Source organism: Culex pipiens, chromosome 2 (assembly GCF_016801865.2).
Source record: "Culex pipiens pallens isolate TS chromosome 2, TS_CPP_V2, whole genome shotgun sequence".
NCBI classification, from domain to species: Eukaryota; Metazoa; Arthropoda; class Insecta; order Diptera; family Culicidae; genus Culex; species Culex pipiens.
Window position 1 is genome coordinate 187,560,124 of NC_068938.1, and position 16,523 is coordinate 187,576,646.

Below are 16,523 nucleotides of genomic sequence, written 5' to 3' on the forward strand. Positions count from 1 at the left end.
AAAATTTTGATACATAGACATAAGGGGTTTGCTTTCGCATGTTCAAAAATGGAAGGGGTCGTACCGCCCCTCCGTCACGAGATATCAAAAAACGGACCTCGGAATCGTGAGCAGGGACAAAAGTTACCCTTAAGAACAAAGTTTCACGCAAATCGAAGAGGGGTCGGGGCAACTTTTCCCGATTTCGTGTGAGTTGGTAGAGAATTACCCACTTACTGAAATAGAAAAAGTTGACCAAAACATCAAAATTTCTAAACCAACTATTTCCCATCCCCACAGCCCACCCAGGTCAACCTGAACCACATGCTCTGCCCGGCGATCAAGGACCCGTTCGAGGGTCCCCACTACCGTGCCATCGCCGTCACGCACGAGGCCGTCCTGAGCACGCTGCTGTGCAAGCTGGTCACGGTTCTGTTCAGTCCGCTGCCCCCGCCCATCATCACCAATCCGCCTTTCATCAAAAATGGTGGCGGCGGGGCGGGTGGATCCAGCGTGTCGGACTCGCCATCGGCCAGCAATATCGCGACGACGTCCCCGCTGGTGACGAGCGGAACGTCCGGCGGTCACTACATTTCCCGACCCTCGTCACGGCCCTCGTCCCGGTCGTCGTCGCCGGCGAAATCCGTTACGATGCAGGAGAACAACATCATCATCAAAACCAGCAAGATTGACTAGTGGCCCGCGGCGGAAGCGAACCTGCGAACCTGACTGTGGACCATCTTCTTGGCGGAGAGGGGAGTTGTTACGGGCGGTGGGAGAGATGTGTAGATATACGCGATCGTTTTATCATCCTGAAGAATCCCTACTGCGAATTTTAAGATAATCCCAACCAACACTTTTTCCCTTCACAAACTATCAAACTCACTGCAAACAAAGAAAAACAAAGCTTCAAATTGAACTACCAGCAAAATACCACAATACTCAACTAAACTGAGCTGATAATTTAGCGACGTGAGGGCGAACGACGAAGTGAAATTTAAAAAAAACTTGTTGATTGCCTTTTTACTGTAATAAATTAACGAACAAAAAAATACCATTAAACACTTGAATTTGAAAATAAACCAAAAAACACATTCACACACACTGTAGCCATAAAGTAGATTTTAAAAAGAGAGCGACTGTAGGAACGTTTCAACATTTCAATAATTCTTAAAAGTACCAGCAATGGAGATAAATAAAAAAAACACATCAAAATAAACTCACATACAGCTTAAGTGCAAGCAAACAAATAAAAGAAAAATCGATTACCTAGAGTTAAAAAAGGAAAGGAAAAGCAAACGCAAGAAAGGTTAGGACAAGCAGTCAACAGCAAAAAAAAGAAGCCAGAATCAGATCTGTGTTTTGTGATATATCAATCATTACCTATTTGCGCAGCGCGGACTCCCCCCAAAACAAACCGACCGACGAGGGAAAATAAGCATTTTTAACCCCACTTTTTCTCACTCTCTTGCAGTTCCAAGTAAGTAGATAATTTTCCTCCTTCCCCTTCCCGTTTGTTGTTCAGTAGGAAGAAGAAGAAAAAAAAAACAAGATTGTGATAGCATTAAGAGGTGAGCGGTTCCGATCGGTGATTGTTCAATTATTTCCGTCGGAGCGAAAATTGAAAAATACGGGAGCGAAACGTGTGCGATTCTAGGTTATAACGAGTGACAACTGTAGTTCCTTGATTGGTTTTGTGTTAATAAAATCAATTTGATTAGTTAATGATAATTTTTACTTTTTATTATATTTTTTTAAAGCTTATTTTCCCAGTTCAAAGGCTTGTTAAAGAATTCCTTTTGTTTTTTTAATGTTTTCACTTAGAACTATTGATCATTTCTCCACCAAAACCGGAAATGGATTTTATTTGTATTTTTTTATGTGGCTCAAACTTTGTGGGGGCCTTTCCTACGCCCAAAGAAGCCATTTGTGTTATTGGTTCAGTCATACAATTTTGGCAGCTGTCCATACAAAAAAGGTACGTAAATATCCGAAAATCTGTATCTTGTGAAGGAATTTTCTGATCGCATTGATGTCTTCGGCAAAATTGTAGTTACTAATGAAGACTATTCAGAAAATAAATATTACACGGAACAAAAAATTGCCGATTAACTTTTTTTTAAACTCATGTTAATAAAATATACATATATAAGTGGGAACAAACATTTTGCCGCTAAATTATGTTTTTGAAAAAAAAAAGTTTTTTGGAAAAATATAAATTCTAACTCGTTATTTTTAATTTTTTACTTAATTTTTTTTCTGATCGGTTTTGTGTCTTTGGCAAAGTTGTAGGTATTGATGAGGGCTGTTCAGAAAAAGAAAACAAACCGGAAATATTCCGGTTTTAAATTTTTCTATTTTTTTTTCTCAGATTCAATTTTTTTTAATTTTGGAAAAATTTAAATTTTGCTTGAAAAAAATATTGTTTGACAAAATTTACAATCGAAAGGTATTTTTTGCAATTCCGTCGTGAAACTACTTACTTTTCCTGTCATTCTTGAACGACGAAATAGCCTACTTTTCTGTACCAAAAATAACAGAATCGAATAGCAACATTATTCAAAATAAATGCTGAAAAGTTCTACTTTTCAGCACTCAAATGGGTGCTGAAAAGTTAAACTTTTCAGCACTTGTTTCGAAAAGTAACACTTTTCAACATTTTTTTTTATTTAAACGATTTATTGACAAAATACATGAAAATTTGACATAAAATTTCACTCAGTGTGTGTTTTTTGAAATTGCATAAAATGTTGTATGGAACTCGTTGCAAAACTTGATTTTTTCAGCACTCTTCGTATTTATCCAACGAGGTTCACCGAGGTTCACCTCGTTTGATAAATGTACGACTCGTGCTGAAAAAATCCTCTTTTTGCAATTTGTTGCATAAACTACTATAAACGATTTCTTTTATACAATGCACCTTTTCCAATACTGAGATACTTAAAGTTTAATAAGTTTAATTCTAGCTTTTTAGATTTTTTAAAATAGTGTTCATGAGTACTGGAAAAAAAATTCGAAAGGTTGGGAAAATTTCCACTAACAAATTGCTTAAGAGACAATCAAGGTTGGACCTCTGGTTTCTGAAATACATCGGAGAGAAGAAAAAGAAACGATAAAATTGAGCTGTTTGAAGTATCAGCCAAACAGCCATGTAACGTCAAATCAAAAAATAAAATGCAATTTAGGATGGATGAAAATTTGATGGTTAATTATTACCTTTTTTATGTAATTATGTTTTAATTTATTTTAAAAATACAGCTACAGTTTAGAATTCATTTTTTTATAAAATTGCCACATTTCTAAAGAAATATAACACTTTTTTCTGTTACAAAATATGTCTTCATATTACAATGATTATTTTACTGTGAATAAGGGAAATAAATAATTCTACGTTAAAAATCTCCCTCATAATTTAAATGATTTAGATTTAGAAATATATATCTTTCATCAGTTTTAAGATCTCGTGTTTAAATTTAAAACCTGAAAAAACACAATATGATAATATTACATAGATCTGGAATGTTGAACAATTTTATTGTGTGTAAATTTACATATTTCTACGTGTAATTTTACTTATTCCACAAGTTAAATCAAAAAAGGGGTAATATTAAACTATTCAAATTTTCTATTTTCCAAAATAACACTTTTTTTAACTTCAAAAGTCGGAAAGGACAAAAGCTCGAAAGACAAAAAATCGAATGGACAAAAGGTCCAAAGTATTTATGAATAATACTATAAAAATCATTTTTTTCTGAAGCATTTTTGTGAATTCAAAGATGTAAAGTATGAACATATTTCTATGAATTTTATGATATTTTGCTTCAGTAACAATATTGTGATTTTTTTCATTTTATTTTTGTTTTCAAAAAAAGCAGTGTTTTGAAAAAAAAATGAAACAATAATCCAAATTTAACCTAGTATTCAATGCAACAAGATTTTTAGGCACGATTCTTCCGAGTTGGATAAATATTACGAGTGCTGAAAAAAAAACAGTTTGGTGTTGCATATACAAAACTTTTTGCAACTTTGAAAAAAAACCTTTAAAAATTATACTTCAGGGAACTTCAGTGTATCTCCACTTCAATTTGGCATCCGTGTGTTTAATTCGTTAAAAAAAACATTTTTAATCAACTCAAAAACAAAACAGTGTCGAAAAACATTGTTTTTCAATACATATGCTGGAAAGTCGAAACTTTCAGAGCACAAACGAATGCTATAATGAACTATGCAGTTCATACTTACATGGACACGATTTTTAAGTGAATGTTATACATATACTTTATCAAAACAAAGTTCAGTAATTTTTTATTGCAAATATGATTTTTTTTTGTATTTCCGTTGCAAAACAACTTATTTGTCTTTCTCGAATGACGAAAGGCAAATTTTTCACTGTCCAAAATAAAATTATTGAAAAGAACTTATCAGTATCCATTTAAGTGCTAAAATGTTCAACTTTATACTATTTGTACCAAAAAGTGATAAAAAAAATCAGAGTTCCTTCTCAAGATACAGAAAAAAGCTGCCAGGAATAAAATATTTTTTATATATAAATCAGCTGATTTCGAGTTTTATTTTACTATTTTGTTTCTATTTAATAATAATTTTGGAATATTGGTCGATTGTTCTTAAATAAAACATTCAAATTATTTTAAATACTTAATTAAAATTGTATCATCCAAAATAAAGCTTGTTTAAACAAAAACAAAAATTGTTACCAAATTAAAAAAAATTGAAATGATTTCCGATGTTTTCAGAGAGCAGTGAAATACTTTTTAATGTTGCTACTTTAGTAGATTTTTGCTTTGTTTTTTGTTTTAATTTATTTATTCGAACATTATGTTTACTTTTAATTTTTTTTTAGTTTTTTTACGTATTCAAGACAAAAATCTGTACAACATTCTTTTAATTTATCTTCTTATTTAATCAATATCAAAGAAGCTCACAAAACACAATAAGGTCCCTTAACTTATGGGCCAAAAGGCCATGTTACATGAAACGGGAAAAAAATCTTTCGAAATAACAGTTCATTACATTGACAATTTCAAATCATTTTACGCGAGTGAGAGTAGTGCAAACAGTAGTTGAACCTTGTTTAGAAGGAATCAGTTAGACAAATAAAAAACCCAAAAAGTAGCAACAAGATAACAAACAACTATATTTGAAACCACTTTTAACTTTCTTGATCAAAGTTCTTCTCAAATTTATAAGTTAGATTAGTTAACATTTTAAGAAAACCACAAAACGGGAAAGCTATTAGCCAAACTCAAATCGGCAATCTTTAGGTTTTAGAGCAGCATTCCACTGTATATCCTAACAAAGAGAGAAAAAAAACAATCACAAAGTGTGCAACACTTGGGTCAAGACGCTCATACACACTAAATTGAAAACACCCCGAAATCACAGAGAAAAAAAAATATGCTCGGCAATGGAAAACACGATCAATTCAGTGTGCCTTCAAGTGAGAATAATAAAATCGGTATTACTAAAAGAACGACGACGACGTCGTCGTCGTCGTGTATGCTTATTACAAAAATTTCGAGTGCGTAGCTTAGCTAAACCTCACCTCGTTGAGTTTCGCTTTTTTATATATAACCTTCAACCTAATAAATTATTCCTAACCAAGAACACAAACAAGCGTTTAAGCTACACATTCACGCCAGACGGAGTGCTCTAATTTGGGTGCCACCCTCGATTGGCAACTCTGCTAGCACATGACACCAGTGTTGCTAGTTTGGTGGCCACTCGAGGGAAGAACAAGAAATCACCAATTTCAGTATTCTACAAGCGTGCGCGCAATCAGTTGTGGCAGTTTGCCAATAAAAAAAAATCACTAAAATTTGCTGGAAAAGATATGAGCACACACACACACACACTCACACCAGTGGAACAAAGTCAATATGCAATAATTCAACGCCTAGAAACTTATGATAAAAAAGCCCTGCTCCAGTGGCAAATATCAATTGGCTTAGGAAATCATCATTTGTAAATCTCATCCCAAAAAAGTTTAAGCGAACGAGTCTTGGTAGTGAGGGAAACCCCGTTTAGGATTGGCCATTTTGAGACTGTGCGTGGTCAACCAACATGATCTAGTGATAATAAAACGTTACTGAAAAACAAAAACACACTCAGATAATTTCACCTGTTTTATTCTTGCGTTTGCTCCGATGAACTGTCATTGAAACGCGGAGGTTGGTAAACCCTCACCTGACCATCCCTCACCACGTCTCCAAAGATCGAGTTTGACAGTTCGGTCGAGTTTCTCTTCACCAAAACTCCAATCGGCCTTCGCAGCATCTGCAGCACCGTCTCGATCGACAACCGCGCCAAGGTGGGTGAGCACCTGATCTCGATGTTGACGTCATTCAGGAACGGACCTACAATCTGCGACGCGTAAATCTCCAGCTGGATGTACGTGGTCGCCAGTGCTCCCCAAACTTGCGCAACTCGAAATCCAGCCCACTTGTCCTGGGGTGACTCGATCCGAACGTGGTTGATGCTGGTCCCCAGAGGCTGTCATACAAACAAGATCCATCAAACGAATGCACCAACCAATCTTTTTTGTACCTACATTCCGAAAGTCCACCACCTGCGGACTCTGCGTCCCCGCGAGGATCCGCTTCTGGTAGCAAATCAAGTCGTTTTTGTTCCACACTCCAAACTCCACGATGGGCTGGTAGTCCGGGAAGAACCAACCGGCGGCCTCACAGAACCGCAAAGCTCCTCCTCCCAAAAGCGTCCAACACAGTCCAACAAGCAGGATCCTCATCGTCGAGACTGGTTTCGGCAGAGGCGGGGTCGCCTTATAAAGGCCGCCTTCCCGCGGAGGGGTCACGCTGGTTGACCCAATTTTGGGCGAATATTTTACTTGGCATTCCTCGAGGTTTGGCCAAAACAACGAGATTGCGTGTGAAAGACGCAAATTGAGCCGAACCTGATCGATGCATCTCACAATCTTTCTTATAAGGATGACCTCAGCGGTTCAAGATTTAGAGTTGGAGTCAATTCAGATTGTAATGTTTTTATCCCGAATGATCCCAGTTTAATTTTGTTTATATGGAGATGATATTGCGGCCAAGATTCCTAATAAAGTTTTAATATATTTTAGAGAGTGTAAAATAAACAAAAAAACTAACTAAAATATAGAGTTTTCTGATGCTTAACTGTTCGAAACAATATTATTCAATTGATTTCAGTGAAATTTTGCATGGGTTTTTTTACCTAATTTAATTTTTATATGTGGTGTTTGCAGATATTGACCAAAACCGTCAAAGTTGTTTTGGTCAAGAAATTCCTATGCAAAATTTGAGCTAATTTGGGGTACATCCTTCATATTCGGAACGGTCAATAATCAAAAATCGTAGCAAATCGATAATTGAACTTAATGATTCGCTTTTACCTTCATTTGACAGCTTTTCTTGCGATCTTTCGAATGATGTATCAAACAACTGTAAATTTTAACTTTTATATCAAGTTTTTGAAGAAAACTTCGACCCTTGAAATCCACAAATTCGGAAGATTTTTTTCTTACGGATGTAAACAAACATTGATTCTCTTCAGGAGTATATATTTTCTATAAAATAATGACTTCACACACAATAATTAATAAAACTACAACTTAGTAATGTTTTATGAATGATCTGATAACTTTTTTTGTGAAAATATCTGTTAAAATCAGGTGTTCCACAATTGTGGGAGGCACAATAACATCCCACAACCATGAAACAGGCAACTTGGAGGCAGTGTTTTGCTGCTCAGGATAAAATAGTCTTGAAGTGCAGTTTTTTGTTTTGAAAGTACTACTTTTACTAGTGAAATAGCAAGAGAATGTCCAAATAAAGGTCGTAAAAATAGTAAGGTCGCCAGAAAAGCTGCCAGAAAATCTCAAAAGTGTTCCGAATTTGTGGGTGTTCCGAATATGTGGGATGATTGTACTTTTGATTTAGATCCTTCTGGTTTGACTCGGAATACCTGTTTAGTAAATATCACCAGATTGTAAGAAAATAACTTCAAAGGTTTAATCTGCCAATTTTGTATCAAATTTCAAATCAAGAATTCATTTTTTCCATTACTGAACAGAAAATATTTAATTGAAAAAGGGAATATAAAGTGAATCAAAGCAAAACTTGAAAAAGGAATTTCAAAAATATTTACTTAAGGTCAATTATATGAGACATCGAGACAGTGATGGATATTCTCATTTTTATTATTGGGCTATTTTTCATTGATCTTTTACCTTTTACAAAATTAGGCCTGATTGCAATTGTGTCATTTTATACGTATCTAAAAATTCAAAATCTGAAAAATGATATTTTTCGCAGTTTATTTAATTTATAAATTATTTAGGTAATATTTTTTTAAAGACTAGGCATTCTCGTGTATACCATATGGTATATGTATCCTTTTTTAAGTCATCTTTTTTTTTTAAATGAATCTCGATTTACGCAACTTTTTTTTTCGAGTAGAGAACAGCACATTGATGAAGTCTGCAAGTAGTAGACAAAATACGTATCTGTCGAGATATTAAAATATATAGCGGAATTAAAGGGAACAACTCGTCTCTTTGCATTCACAGTAATGCATTCTGTTAAAATGCTCTACCAAACCTTGTGGTTTACCCCAATACCCCTGACTCAAGGCGGTTTCAAAAACACCCAAAAAGCAAAAACTGAAAATTTGGTTTATTGGACCTTTTCAAAAAAAAACTCCAGAAACCAGCTTTTATGTTCAAAAAATCAGCTAGTTTTTTCGAACCTCAACATTTTTTTCCTTAGAAGCTCAACTAATAACATTTCTTTTGAAATGTGGCGCACTAAAATTGGTTCAACCGTTCCGGAGATATGATTTTTTTTGAAAAATGTAACGGAAAATGGGAGAATTTTTTAATTTTTTTTTAGTGTTTTTTTCGATGAATAATACGTTTTTTCGGAATTCTCAGTACGCCATCAAATCGGGCGTCTAATTTTACATAAAAGTTCCTTTGACACCAAATTTCTATCTCATCACCGGTTCAGGCTGCAAATTACTGAATAAAACCTCTTTTTCGCATGTTCAAAAATAAAAGAGATATCAAAAAACGGACCTCGGATTCGAGATCAGGGACAAAAGATACCCCTTTAGACAAAGTTCCACGCAAATCGAAGAGGGGTCGGGGCAACTGCTGTGTGAGTTGGTAGAGAATTACCCCTATGAAAACTCAATTTTATCACTTACACCACTGTTTCAGCTCCTGCCAGCATTTTATAAGTTTCCAAACCTTTTGTATTGTTTTATAACATCAATTTACATGAAAAATCTATAATTTACATTGATTAATTTGACTATATTTCGTTAGCGCCAATACGAAGAAATGTATTTTGAATTAACCGCCTTTAGTGCAACAAAATAATGTTTATTTTAATATTTTGATGAAAATTGCTTTATTTAAAAAATAAACGTATGTATTAATGTAAGTAATATTATTTCATTAAAAATCAATTTTCATCAAAATCTTGAAAATACACGAATAAAAAATATAATAATTGTAATTTAAAAAAAACAATGAAAAATGCATACACCCGTACAGTTGATATGAAATCATAAATTTTCAAAAAAAAAATTCGTCAAAAAAAACATTGCTAAAAAAAACTTTTTGTGGTTTTCTACATCGAAAATTCAATAAAATTCAACAGATTTTTAAGCTAACCCAAACATGCTAAAAATGATTCTAATCGATTGATTTCAGTATGATTACCCAGAGAAAATTGTGTAATCAAGAAGAACATTATCGTAGAAAATATTCCATTCAACATATTAAGCAAAGACACGCAAGTCACGTAATCGGACGAAACTTAACTTTCGAGATGAAACAATAACATCTAATCCTAATATTAAAGTAAATCTTTCCCAGTTCCTGAGGGGAACACCCGTGAAGAGTATCGGGGCCGGCATTTACAAAGCGGATTCAGTGGCAGTTTTTCACTCAACTAATGTTAACATGTTTAGGTTAATGTTAACATTCCATAGGTCGCCTCCCTAAGGTGTCGTGATAAGGTCCAGTTTGTGACGATACACTACCTTCCCTTTACTAAGCAATCGATTCCAGAAGGGAAAAGATCACCAGTTGTGTTGGTCCGAGCCGGGATTTGAACCCCGATCTACCGCCTAATATTATCCTACAACAAAGTTCACGCTGCGATCGCGTTGATGCAATGTTCTGGTTCATGACAAAATGCAATCACTCCTCCGATTAACTCAGACTTGGCGGCGAGAAGTGAATCGATTTGCATTCGTTACACTTTACGCCGATGATGAGGTGTGATCACACCTGCCGAGTTCATAGTTCCTACTTTCCGTCATCCTGTCGGCGAATGTCTCTGCCAATGATCAACACTGCGATCTTGGCACTCAATTCACGTTCTTGTTCAATCAAAAAGAATTTAAAAATTCCCGCATGAACTTCACGTTGTGTGGTCCCAGCGCCTACTCTGGACTTCGGGTTCAAACGTCCAGCAGTGGTCTGACCTGGCGTCTACAATAGCATCTGCTACCCTCATAAAGTTTAGCACGTAATTTTCGCCTAACCCGAGCGGGTGCCCCTTTGTCATTTACATTCCCAGCTGTTAATGATTCGTCAATTAGTGCATTTCGATCTTAAGTGGGAGCTAATGGAATGATCTATGCGCAATTGTGCGCACAATTTGCGGAATCCACTAATTATGGCGCCAAGGGGTCCATCGAACCCCACTTGCGATGGAAGCGATCAACGCGTTGGGGGACCCCTCGTCGTTCGATCATAATTGATCCCAGATGATGATCTGATCCGTATCAAACACGGTTGCGTGCAGCGCGCGGGATAGTTTACATAACAAAATGCTTAGAATTTGCTAGGGACTCTGAGTCAACAACTGGGCGCACTTTTTTGCGCGACTTGTCGATCACTCCACTCAGTTCTGCCGAGGTGTCTAGACCAGCACGATGGGCGCTCAGCTTAGAATGTAAGTTTGGTGTCTGAGGATCGTTGAGGATCCCGGAACTAATCAGGTATCTTTCGCGTTCCACAGTGCGATCCTGCTACTATCCCTGGTGGTCCTGAGCAGCGCCCGTTACGAGCGTTACGTCTGTCAGGTGGTCGAGGATGATTGGTGCACGCTGCAGAAGATCTACATAACCTCCCGAACCGACCTGCGCGGTATCCGCTTCCCCGACGATCAATACGAGAAGCTCCGCATCGGTCAGCACTACGACTTTGCCGACACGGACAGCGTCATCAGTGTGTTCTCCGGTGGCCTGTTCCGACGGATGAGCCGCGTGCGGTACCTCCGCATGAACGCCGTCCGAATGCAGGGCCTGGACATGCCCGACACCGTCCTGGAGCTGGACGTGTCCAACAACTGGATCAGCAGGATCTACATCAACCCGGACCGAAGTTACAGTTTGCGGAAGCTTAAGATGAGCAACAACCTGGTGACCAGCGTCGCCAGCTTCAAGTACCTAAACCAGCTCGAAGAGCTGGACATGGCCGAAAACCTGATCCACCTGCTGAACTTTGAACTGTTCTCGTTCATGCCGTACGCGCGAAACCTAAACTTTGCCCACAATCGGCTGCTCGAGGTTCGGCCCGGCGATTCCGACCTTATCCTGTACTACCTGGAGCGGTTGGACCTGGCCGGCAATCAGTTGAGGGAGATCGAGCTGCGACGGTGGACGTTCCCGTCGCTGCGCATGTTGAACGTGACCGGGAATCCGATCCAGCGGTTGGACTACTTTGAGCTTCAGCGAGCGTTTCCCCGGCTTTGGCGGGTGACATATTGAAGGAGTTGAGGCGGTTGGTGACAACATTGTTAAACAGTGTAATATTTTTTCCAGGAATTTGAGATTCGTTCTAGTGATAGTGATTCGAGCGTAGTGGCGTGATCAAGCCGTTTGGTCGACGAAGCATATGTTGACACAAATATTCTAGTGCAATTGATGTTACTTTAGTGATTCGTAATGAATAATATTTGACAAATAACTGTTTTTATGACCTTTTATTGGAAAGTTTGAAAGAAATAATGTGTTGTTTAGCCTTTCTCACTGAGGTAAGGTAGTAAACCTGCTCTAAAAAAGGAACTTTTCACAAAAGCTCGTAGACTCACTTTAATGCATACCTATCAACTCAGAATTAAAATTGAACAAATGTCTGTCTATCTATGGTGCGTAAGTTGTTCTGCGTGTGACCAAAATTGCTATTCAGTTTCTCATCACTGGCTGGAACGATTTAACCAAAACTAATTGACTCTGATTAGGATCCCCTACATCGATATTGAATTCTTTGAAGTTGTTTTGTATTTTCGCATGTTTCCACTTGTTTGATAAGTGGCCAGAAATCATTTCAAAAACTCTCATATAATATATCGTTGGTTTGATATTGAAAAGACCATCCCAAAAAATCTCAAAATTTGAAGATCTAGCAACCCAGTGGTAAGCTATGGCTACTAAAGTGATATTTATGTACTTATCTGTATCGATACTATGCCCGAATCCATGATCCGACCCAACGTAAGTTCTGTAAAAAGAAATTCCAACGAATCTAAATGTTTGAAAATCTGCCAACCCTATCTCATGTTATGGTAACTTTAGAAATGAGTAACCCTCCAAGAATTCTGCTTTTTGGAATTTTAATTTTTGATTAATTTGCACAAAACCATTGATTTTTTATATGTTTTAGAAATTAAAAAAGACAGCAACGACGCAACAAAGCAAACAATATTTGTAAATGTTTCCAATTTTTTTGAAAAAAAAACTTTTTTTTTAATCATTAGATACCGTAAAACGGGGTGACTTTGATAGGATTTCATTGCTTGTAAGTGGGGATTTTTCGAAAATAAAAAAAAACAAACCGGATACTCTCACTCATCACAAAAATATTTTTTTTGAAAAAAAAAAACTGATTCTCGCAATGCACGAGTCACAACAATCGTCCAAAGGCAAAATTAGCTGAACTTTCCGAAAAAAAATATTTTCAAAAGCACACGATTGATTTCTAGGGGCTAAAAATTCAAAGAACTGGTCAAAAATGGTCAAAATCATAACTTTTTCAAAAAACTTTTTTGTAAAACTCTGATAACTCGTGAAGATTACATGCAAATCCCTTAAGTATGCGTATTAAAATTTTTGATTTGTTCTAAATGAAAAAAATGACCTTTCTGGGTTATTTCAGATTCGAAAAGAACATTAAATTTCCCATATAATGACATGTCTCACGATTTTTGACAGTTGAGTAACGGGAAATGGCAGCGATTGTAAAACTACGCCATCAAATCGGACGTCTAATTTTACACAAAAGTCCCTTTGACACCAAATTTCTATCTCTTCACGGTTGCGAGCTACAGATCACAAAAAAACGTGTCTTAGTAAAAAAAACCAGAAAAATGAAAGGGGTCGCACCGCCCCACCGTCACGAAATATCGAAAAATGAAACTCGGATTCGTGATCAGGAACCAAAATAACCCCTCAGAGCAAAGTTTCACGCAAATCGAAGAGGGGTCGGGGCAACTGCTGTGTGAGTTGGCGGAGAATGACCCATTATTGTTTAAAAAAATCTGTTTACTATTTTCATTTCCTGGAATGTGCTCAAAATCAAAAAAAATTACGCCCTTTTGAAATGTTAGTTTTGATTTAAAAAAAATCAAAATATTGTATTCGGCAAGATCGGAAAATTTCGCCAAAAATACTTTTTGATTGCAAATTTAATTTTACAGTTAAACCTCGTATAAGAGCGCCTCGCATATGCAACTTTGCATATACGAGTCATTCCACCTGATTCGGTTTTGTCGCAAGAGTTGCATAAGCGAGGTACAGGGCTTATGGGATTTTGGCTATATGGAAGACATGAGCTATATTTTTATAAAAAATCAACTAAACTATACAAATTTATACTGTTTTGGAATCGTTATGAAGTCAGCTATACAGCTACACCAAATTTACATGGTTTACGATGTTCTAGGTCATCCGAAACTTCGTCAAGTTAAGGCCTATGTGTTCAACGCCGTACAAGTATGAGGTAGGCGATTTGACTGTGGTTTTTGACCACAGATCATATCCGGATAGCCTCAGGGAGGTTCAGGGACTAGTCTACCGATATGTGGTTCTGGGTGTTCTGGGTCTTCTGTAGAGTCCCGGGAGGTACGTCCGATGGGTCTACCGCCGTAACACGGCAGAGGTCGGTAGTTTTAGACCTCAGATCATATCCGGATAGCCTCAGGGAGGTTCAGGGACTAGTCTACCGGTATGTGGTGATGTTCTGGGTCTTCTGTAGTGTCCCGGGAGGTACAACCAATGGGTCTACCGCCGTAACACGGCAGAGGTCGGTGTTTTTTGACCTCAGATCATATCCAGATAGCCTCAGGGAGGTTCGAGACTAGTCTACCGATATGTGGAAATGTTCTGGGTCTTCTGTGGAGTCCCGAGAGCTACGCCTGAAGGGTCTACCGCCGTAACACGGCAGAGGTCGGTAGTTTTAGACCTCAGATCATATCCGGATAGCCTCAGGGAGGTCAGGGACTAGTCTACCGGTATGTGGTCATGTTCTGGGTCTTCTGTAGAGTCCCGGGAGGTACGACCGATGGGTCTACCGCCGTAACAAGGCAGAGGTCGATGGTTTTTGACCTTAGATCATATCCAGATAGACTCAGGGAGGTTCAGGGACTAGTCTACCGATATGTGGTGATGTTCTGGGTCTTCTGTAGAGTCCCGGGAGGTACGTCCGATGGGTCTACCGCCGTAACACGGCAGAGGTCGGTAGTTTTAGACCTCAGATCATATCCGGATAGCCTCAGGGAGGTTCAGGGACTAGTCTACCGATGAGTGATGATGTTCTGGGTCTTCTGTAGAGTCCTGGGAATTACGGTCAATGGGTCGACCGCCGTAGCATGGCAGAGGTCGGTGGATTTCGACCTAAGATCATATTCAGATAGCCTCAGGGAGATTAAGGGACTAGTCTACCGATGTGTGGTGATGTTCTGGGTCTTCTGTAGAGTCCCGGGAGTAACGGTCAATGGGTCTACAGCCAAAAAAAAAAAAAAATCTTTGAGCGAGTTATGAATTTTTTAATCAATACTGATTTCTTCAAAAAATCGAAAAATTGGTCAATACTATTCAATTAAATTCAATATTACGCCCTTTTCAAATGTTATTCTTGGTTAAAAATTTGAAAATATTTTTTTCGAAAAGATCGGAAAATTTCACGAATGTTTCATATTTTAACATTGAAAATCGGACCATTAGTTGTTGAGATATTGACGATAGAAAATGGTGGGTTGTTTGGGTGGGACTTAGAAAACATCAATTTTCCTGTTTTTAAACCAGCCCGGGAGCATGTTGACAGCTCCCATACAAATTGAGCGTACCCCGTTTTGTGGGCCCAGTGGGCCTAAGATGGCGGCCTTCGATATTATCTAGCCAAACTTTTGAAAATGGCGAATAGTTTAAATAAACATAGTTTTTGTTTTGTTTCGGTTTAAAACGACAAAATATGCAGTCTGGAATCATTTTCTTAAAAAACTTGTTAAGAGATACGCCACGTCCAAACTTAAGTCTAGAACAGTTGAAGTGAGCATGCCGCGAAAACCGTCACGAAAAAAAAGTTTCCCATGCAAATTTCGAGTTGCGTATTTAATGGGTGGACTCCGACGAGGCCCACTGGCCATCTGTCGGTGTATATGCGCAACTCACGAAAACTGTCATCTTAGGGACCGGCTGTTTGAAACCTTTGCATGGCAATATCTCAGCAACTAAGGGTCGTATCAACAAAGTTCAAAAATGCAAAATATAGAGGATTTTCTCAGCTTTTCAAAAATATTTTTTTCAAAGGTGGGCAAACATGTGCACTAATTTTAAAAAATGAAAAACTTTGACTACTTTCAAAAAAGTCACCTAATTATGGATTTAACTTGAAAACGGTGCACTTTATCAAAATTTTACTAAGGTACTTTAAAGTTGATTGCAAATTTGATTTTACATCAAAAAATGAAGTTGAAACATTTTTGCGACCAATTTTTCGATTTTTTGAAAAAATCAGTATTGATTCAAAAATTCATAACTCGCTCAAAGATTTTTTGCACGACCTGGAAATTTCTGAAAAGTTGGCATTTGATGTCCTCTAAAACATATCAAAAAATAAAAATAGTGTTTTTTTGCAAATCAAGTTTTAGTGACAAAAAGTTAAATAAAAAATCACAAAAAAAAATTTTACCCTGTATCATTTTTTTTCAGTGTAGTCCATATCCATACCTACAACTTTGCCTAAGACACCAAACCGATCAAAAAATTCCTTCAAGAGATACAGATTTTTCAATTTTCATACATCATTTTTGTATGGACAGCTGCCAAAATTGTATGGAAAATTATATGGACAAACTAATGATGCAAAATGGCTTCTTTGGGCATACTGAAGGCACCAAAAAAGTTTCAGTCGGATTAAAAAATACAAAAAAAAGATTGAATGACCGAAATCTGAGAGAACTGCTCCTATGCGATAATTTTAAACATCAGTGGCGTGTATTCTAAATTCATGCGCAAATGTTGGT

General features: G+C 37.2%; 3 protein-coding genes across 8 annotated transcripts in view; 2 read left to right on the forward strand and 1 right to left on the reverse strand.

Moving 5' to 3' along the window:
• LOC120429998 (transmembrane protein 164) overlaps nucleotides 1-5,621 on the forward strand; it is a 117,258-nt gene extending 111,637 nt beyond the window's left edge. For all 6 annotated transcript variants that reach the window (XM_052709092.1, XM_052709088.1, XM_052709089.1 and 3 more), the window contains one exon: nucleotides 280-5,621. In XM_052709092.1, the coding sequence (XP_052565052.1) occupies nucleotides 280-675 (396 nt within the window). In that variant the 3' untranslated portion in view covers nucleotides 676-5,621. The remainder of the gene's footprint in view (nucleotides 1-279) is intronic.
• On the reverse strand, nucleotides 1,918-7,315 carry LOC120430000 (uncharacterized). The gene is made up of 2 exons (XM_039595098.2): nucleotides 6,548-7,315; nucleotides 1,918-6,489 (listed from the first exon to the last, which is right to left on the reverse strand). The coding sequence occupies exons 1-2, from the start codon at nucleotides 6,743-6,745 to the stop codon at nucleotides 6,124-6,126; spliced, it is 564 nt and encodes a 187-aa protein (XP_039451032.1). The 5' UTR covers nucleotides 6,746-7,315; the 3' UTR covers nucleotides 1,918-6,123.
• A 3,481-nt stretch (nucleotides 7,316-10,796) lies between these two features.
• Nucleotides 10,797-11,973, forward strand: LOC120429999 (leucine-rich repeat-containing protein 40-like). Its single transcript, XM_039595097.2, has 2 exons — nucleotides 10,797-10,952; nucleotides 11,019-11,973. Exons 1-2 carry the CDS (start codon nucleotides 10,933-10,935, stop codon nucleotides 11,767-11,769), a joined length of 771 nt encoding a protein of 256 aa, XP_039451031.1. The 5' UTR covers nucleotides 10,797-10,932; the 3' UTR covers nucleotides 11,770-11,973.
• Nucleotides 11,974-16,523: the final 4,550 nt, after the last annotated feature.

What these genes read in the sequence shown, in the direction of transcription:
- LOC120430000 (XM_039595098.2), bottom strand. Translation starts at nt 6,745, where the DNA reads ATGAGGATCCTGCTTGTTGGACTGTGTTGGACGCTTTTGGGAGGAGGA. An exon ending in AGGTGGTGGACTTTCGGAAT is followed by an intron (nt 6,490 to 6,547) that starts GTAGGTACAAAA and finishes TTTGTATGACAG; the next exon opens with CCTCTGGGGACCAGCATCAA.
- LOC120429999 (XM_039595097.2), top strand. Translation starts at nt 10,933, where the DNA reads ATGGGCGCTCAGCTTAGAAT. An exon ending in ATGGGCGCTCAGCTTAGAAT is followed by an intron (nt 10,953 to 11,018) that starts GTAAGTTTGGTG and finishes CGCGTTCCACAG; the next exon opens with TGCGATCCTGCTACTATCCC.